At 37.3% G+C, this 6,578-nt stretch overlaps 1 protein-coding gene across 1 annotated transcript; it reads right to left on the bottom strand.

Moving 5' to 3' along the window:
- Nucleotides 1–411: 411 nt before the first annotated feature.
- Nucleotides 412–5,426, bottom strand: LOC121320020 (NADH dehydrogenase [ubiquinone] 1 alpha subcomplex subunit 9, mitochondrial-like). The gene is made up of 11 exons (XM_041258131.1): nt 5,320–5,426; nt 4,726–4,890; nt 4,271–4,368; nt 3,769–3,860; nt 3,350–3,491; nt 2,986–3,088; nt 2,535–2,605; nt 2,374–2,450; nt 2,030–2,125; nt 1,321–1,387; nt 412–724 (listed from the first exon to the last, which is right to left on the bottom strand). The coding sequence occupies exons 1-11, from the start codon at nt 5,372–5,374 to the stop codon at nt 554–556; spliced, it is 1,137 nt and encodes a 378-aa protein (XP_041114065.1). The 5' UTR covers nt 5,375–5,426; the 3' UTR covers nt 412–553.
- Between the last annotated feature and the right edge of the window lie 1,152 nt (nt 5,427–6,578).

Here is a 6,578-nt window from a genome sequence, read left to right as displayed (position 1 = left end):
TTCCCAAATGCATTGCATTTTTTTTTTTCATCTACAACTGAATCTACAATTTCCATCAATACCATTCAGCTGCTAGCAGCATGTGCAGATGACACATGCCAGAGGTCCATGCATTAAATAAACTTAAATATTTTATGATATATTTAAATACAGTTTAGATAGAATACTTTTTGTGATACCTTAAAATCAATTACGTCTTCCATTCATTTCGAGATATCTCAAAACAACTTCCTATTCATTTAGAAATATCTAATTCATTTTGGGATCTCAAAAATTACTTCTTCGTTTTAAGACATATAATTTATTCTGAGATATGAAAAATCAACTGTGCCCTTCTAAACACAGTCACACAGGTGGAAAATGATATGATAGGACAGGTTAAAAGTCTAAAAGAAAAAAAGAACAAGTGAAGGCTTCTAAAAAGAATTTAATTGCCATCATAATATTATTTAGTTATGTACAGATGCTAAGCAGCGTCTTTAAACAGAGGACAATATATCCGTCAAAGTAAGTGCATCAGACAGTACAGCTGGTTTCTCTGGCTTGGTGCTGATCACAAGTTGACAGTTTTTGCTGGCTTGGTCTCTCCCAGTTCTGCTTCCAGCCAGCGGTATCTGCGATGACGGCGTAGTACTTCAATAGCTTTCTGTTCCACTGAAGTTGGAACGATTCCAAGATCCTCTAACCCGGGCAGGGATGGGAACTTCATATCTGTGATATGGAACTGGAAGAAGAACAACAACCACCACCACCACCACCACCACCATGTATGTCAGTAACAAATATTAATACAAAATAAGATCCATAATAAGAAAAGATTACCACATTTGGTTATTTGTTACCCCAAATTTAAATAATTTGTTTAATTAAGAATTACATTCACAACACAGCTTAAAGCTAAACAGAGGGCTGGTGTTGCCCTGCCCAGACTCTAGTTGCACTGTTGGTCAGCTCAAGTCAGACACATGACTCGTTGGCTTCCTGATCATCATGATTCACTCGGGACTAATATGGAGTCCTAGGCCTGTCACCTAAGGCCTTTAAAGTCTTGTTGGCCTAGGATATTTGAGTTATACAGAACTCTTTTAGTGTGGCAAGATGATCATCTTAACATGTCTGTTTTGTCTCATATTGCTGTCAACCTTGATTTCCCATCACAAATTTAGAACATTGGTCTTTCGTGATAGGTCTCCTGGGGTACTGACATTTTTAGATGTCTAAACATTTAATTGTACTTTCTCTTTAACCTTCACATTATAATAGGTTTGTATTATCTTGCATAGTAAGAATACCAAACAGCACTCATTTTTCTGTACATACCCTCTCCACTTTGTCACGAGTTGTCCATGGCTCAAAGGGATTCATCTCAAAAAACCTGGCAGCCAAACTGTGAAGTTAAATAATGTACAGTTAAGGGCATAAAGCATAAGCTCCTAAACAACTGGACAGTAGCAATGAATATAGACACTGACAATGGATAAAGACACATTTTAACTTTCATTGTTATTATACAGGATTGATACTGTATGGATGATAAACCATTGTAATTATTTAAATGTTTCTGCACAACTTTCTAAAAATGAGTCAACCATGCACTTTATGTAACGGACGCAGAGCCTTACATTTTGGTAGTGGCATTGGGAGCACAGTGTTCTCCATATATTACAGGCTTTTGCTGTGATTTTGTCCCCCCGCCCCCCTCCCCCAGTTTACAATAAACTGAACAGATTCCCAACATAAATGTAAGAATGCATAAGTGGGATATATATGCACAGACAGACAGACAAGCGGCTTATTATACAGTATCACCAGATTCTGACAAAAATAAATTAAAACTAGGAATTGATCAAACTGCTATGCAATGCGAGTCTTATTTCTACCCCTGTAAAGTGCTTACCCAGTTATCACAATTACATATGTTACTTCTAAAAGTGTGGGATAGAGAATAGGATACAGCGACATTATAAATAGAGCTTACTGTAACTTTAATGTAACATTAATGTTGTGAGAGGTCTGACTGTATACTCACTGATACAAAGGTCGTGGCAATGGATATGGAACAAAAGGCCTGTGAGCAACAGCATAAAGGTACTCCACCAGGTCATGCAGGAGATAACGGTTGGGTCTGTGAGATAAAAAAAAAAAAAAATACAAATCTTAAGTCACTCACAACTGAAACATTCACTGATTTCTTGTTTATTTAAGTCAACTTTATCCCATTTCTTCACTTAAAAGTAACAGAAACTGGTACCCAATAGAATATCAGGGCTGAATACAACATATCGTATTACTTGAGTTGCTTCCTACCTGTAAATAACGAAAAGTGAAATCTCTGACACTCACTTCCAATGAAATTCTGTTATTTTAACGTACCCAACGAGAGCGTAGGTTTTTCCATTGGAGTCTGGGTCCTTTATTGCATTGACAATGGCCTTGGCTACATCCACCACCTTTAAAATAAAAAATCAACAATTTTAAAGACCTTATTTTAGAAAACAAAAGGTACAGAAATGTCAGAGGAGAAGAGAGCCTACATAAACAGGCTGTTTCTCTGTCTTCTTTCCCATAGCAATCAGTGGTACGGCTCTTCCAAACCAACGCATATCTGTTGAGAGAATAGGACTTTACTAGTCTTGACATCAGGTCTGATCAGTGTTTTCAGAAGGCTGAATGGAACATTTTATTTCTAGTGGCGTCCTGCCTTTTTTCATAAAGCGCCATGAGCTAAATAATGCTTATGAAAGGTAAGGGTGGCCAATCACATGGCAGTTTGTAATGTAGGCTAATATCCACTTGGGCCCAACCGACACCATCAAATTAACTTGGTGGTGGTGTTGCATATATTCTGTTTGTCTGGCTCACAGGAATCAGAATTGAAGAACCTTTGTCTCGAATTAATCTCAGACTAAATATATGTTATACTGTATATTCATTCTAGTATGAATTATGACTTAGGTTTTACAATAACTGTTAATTACCACTCACTTGCAAAATGATTGAAGAAACGGTCCTCTCTTCCATATATTTCTGAGGGTTTCATTATAATGGCATCAGGAAATTCTTCTCTCACAGCCTCCTCTCCGACTGCCTATGGAAACATTATTATGCAACAGCAGCTCAAACACAGATTCTAAACTTAATATTGTATTTATTTCCCCCATACAGTACAAAAGATTGGAACGTAGAGTTGTATGAAACTGTATTTCTGGTCTATTTTAAGTATTTCAAGACCATTTCTTAGTCTACAGAGAAATAAATAAAAGACTAGATAAAATATTTTAAGGCATAAAATGGTTACATCTAAAGGGGTAGTGAAAGACAGCATGGAGTACATTCAGTCAAGGCTTACCTTGGTCCTCAGATACTTGGAAGAACTGCGAATGTCAGCATTAAGATGGGACATATGGATGAATTTTTCAATGCCAGCTTCTTTTGCAGCCCGTGCAATTTCCTTTGGGATGTTAACATAAACATCCTCAAAACGATAGTTACTGAAAAACATTAAGATTTCCCTGTCACTTATATATAAACACACACACACATCCATAGTAACCGTAGTTGCTCCCACTAAGTTTAGTAATTAAGTGAAAGTGCAGATACAGTTAGTGGCACTACCTTGCAAAAAACAACCTTATTAGCATGGTCTCAGCATACTTAAAGAGATTGTTTTGATGTTTGAGCTTAATACGGTAGTCCTATTTAGGTCAGAGGCCAAGGTCATGATCACCAACATATTTAACATAGGAGAACAGTTTACTTTCACCTTACCTTGTCTCCCACTCTCTTCCAACAAGATTAATGACAACATTGGAGTGAGCCAGAGCTCGGCTGATCGAGTCCTTGTCTCTTGCATCCCAATCCTATTGCAACAACAACACAAACATGCACCTCTGAAGCAAACTCCTTCGAAATATCTTTTTAACTTCTTAAAATCAGGACCATGAGAGATTAGATGTTGTGGGGTATTTGGATGCTAAGTATACATGCTATTACTTTTAATGTTGTTTGAAAGAAAATGTCACTTATTTTAAATGAATACATTTGCAACTGCCTGAATGTGTGCTGTACCTCACGACTAAGATAAGTTGCATATCTCAAGACTTATCCTGGTGAGTGAATAAAAGAGAATAAAATGTCTGGAAGTTATATAAACAAAGTCCATCTCCAGTATGGCTCAATCAATGACCAACTGCCTAATAAAAGTTATCACCTGCAACTTCTTTGTGCATTTCAGCTAGATAAAGCCATTATTTGAAAAAGGTTTTATTACCAAGAAAATAATCTGTCCAAGATCGCCCATAGGTCTGAGGTACATGACATCATACTGATCACAGCGATGAGGGATCACAACCTGAGAGCCTATACGTCCTGAAATTTACAAACAGTGTATTTCTTAAATAAAACACAAACTGTCATGTATGTCAAAAACAAATTACAGGTGCCAGTATCATGGGATGTCATGTTTTATCATGTTTTGTTCTATTAAAGCTTGTGACTCATTGTGAACGACTTGTTGAATAGATTTGAAAATGCGTATAGACCTTTGGAAAGAAACACACACAATTGCAAGCTATTTTGACAAACTATTTGGGCTCAGTTAGCAAGGTGAGGTCCAGAAACAGTCTATTAATTAACATTAAAAACATGTAATTTAATCCCAGGATATTTATGCTAATCCCAAAGACATAACACCACCCATCCAGTTTGCACTGTTAAACAACCTACCAAGCCGATTAACCACGTATCTGCCAAGGAACCCGGTGGCTCCAAAGACTGTTGCTGCTATCCCACTAAAGGAAGAGCGCCCCCCTTTGCCACGGGGGATAACTGCATTGTGGATCTTTCTCTGTTGGATGACAACAGAAATTGCCGGTGTAACTGATGGGGACCCTGCACATGAAATAAATAAATAAATACATATGTGAACAAGTCTGTTTAATACAGCATGTGTAAATATTCTTCCCAATACACTATTTACAAATCGTTATGTTTCTGGAATCTACTCACTATAGTCAAGTACAATTCATACCGTTACGTTTACAACATCATTGGCATTTACAATAAATACGTACATTATGCATTAGCATAATGTAAACTAATTCACATAATATTTACAAACGGTTGTATGGTATAGACATTCGCTTTATTTACTTCTTGTAGGTCACACAACTGACCGGGGGTCACATTAGCTGGCTAGTCTGGCCTTGTTGTTTAAAGATTGGTAGCATTCCCGAGTCAACCACAGCACCTAATGCACATTTGCAGCACTCGCCCTGTCTCCCTGTGTGGCTCCCTGGTACAGCTCGGACTCACACTTACAGGAAAGCCTAGGAAGGACGCTTACAGGACGGCACCGAAGAACCACAGCCGCCATCTTTCTCCCAGTCTGTCCTACAATCCTCTGCAAAATGTGAACTACGGCGCTCACACAGAGACAAACGCAAAACAGACCCAAAAAGCGCAAGCCAAGTGTCATGAAGAATGACGGCTGGCTGTGGAACTCATGATTCACCAGTAATGCAGGACGAGGGATATGAAATATACAATGCGGACAACGTCGATATCTATATCAGACATAGTACGTACAGCACAGTAACTAGTTTCAAGAATGTTAATTGTCACAAAAGGGTTAAAATGAAGAGCGTGTTAGGTTTTGCGCTGGAAATTAAATCACACTGAAATAAAAGGTGAAATTTCCTGCTGAAATGGTTTATTATGCGATATTAGCAGTAGCTAATTATACAGTAATAACAATAATGACGAGTTACAATAATTACAGCGATAGTATCTTCAGTGTCTCAAAACAGCTCAATGTCTGCTTGAGGTTTTGTATGAAATGTGGCTGTGAACAGCCAATTGAATTAAAAAGAATACATGAGACAGACAAAATTAAAAATGTCCAAGCTGGTAAAGAGAAAAAAAAAAAAGTTCTCTCCGATCACCCATGTGACCAGATGCTATTGTAAATAGGTAGATACATAGGATTTCCCGATATAACCAACCTGTGATCGTCATAATTAAAAACAATTCACACGAAGAATAACATTGCAGAAATACCAGTGTAGGGTTAAGAACTGTACAGTTAAGGTACTGTAGTCATCTCACACATTTCGATTTTTAATGTGTGAGAGGGAAAACAAAATGGTTTTTCACAAACAGAATAATAGTCCATGATTGTGAATACTGGCGGCCATGGGTAGCAGTTCTTACAAATTCTTTAGGGGAGTACACATACATACCTTTCGAGGAATGAATTGGTGAAGTATTACATTAGGTTAATATGTGTTATCAAAATTAAATGTATCATTTATTAATGACCAATGCCAGAGAATAGTGATTGTGCATTTGTAATGTTTGTTTGCGGGAACTGTACCATGCCCTCTTCGGCTAACATGATTTGAAATATAATGAAAGTGAATGCAGAGTTTGAATACCAGTGAAAAACGACCAATTTTGTAGTTACATGATAATTATATAGGCCTTTTAATAAAGAAATACAGCAAGTATATTGAGATAAAAAATAAAAACAAATGTCGTAGATCTGAAACACATGGTTGATCTGAAAGTTGGGGTATGGC

The sequence above is a fragment of the Polyodon spathula genome, chromosome 8 (genome assembly GCF_017654505.1).
Source record: "Polyodon spathula isolate WHYD16114869_AA chromosome 8, ASM1765450v1, whole genome shotgun sequence".
NCBI classification, from domain to species: domain Eukaryota; kingdom Metazoa; phylum Chordata; class Actinopteri; order Acipenseriformes; family Polyodontidae; genus Polyodon; species Polyodon spathula.
This window is presented reverse-complemented; position numbering and strand designations above follow the sequence as displayed.

Bases quoted from the DNA above. Each gene is read 5' to 3' on its own strand.
- LOC121320020 (XM_041258131.1), bottom strand. From the start codon at position 5,374: ATGGCGGCTGTGGTTCTTCGGTGCCGTCCTGTAAGCGTCCTTCCTAGG. The intron at 3,492-3,768 runs GTAAGGTGAAAG...AATGTTTTTCAG, and splicing joins GGAAGAGAGTGGGAGACAAG to TAACTATCGTTTTGAGGATG. The intron at 3,089-3,349 runs GTAAGCCTTGAC...ATGTTTCCATAG, and splicing joins CCAAGTATCTGAGGACCAAG to GCAGTCGGAGAGGAGGCTGT.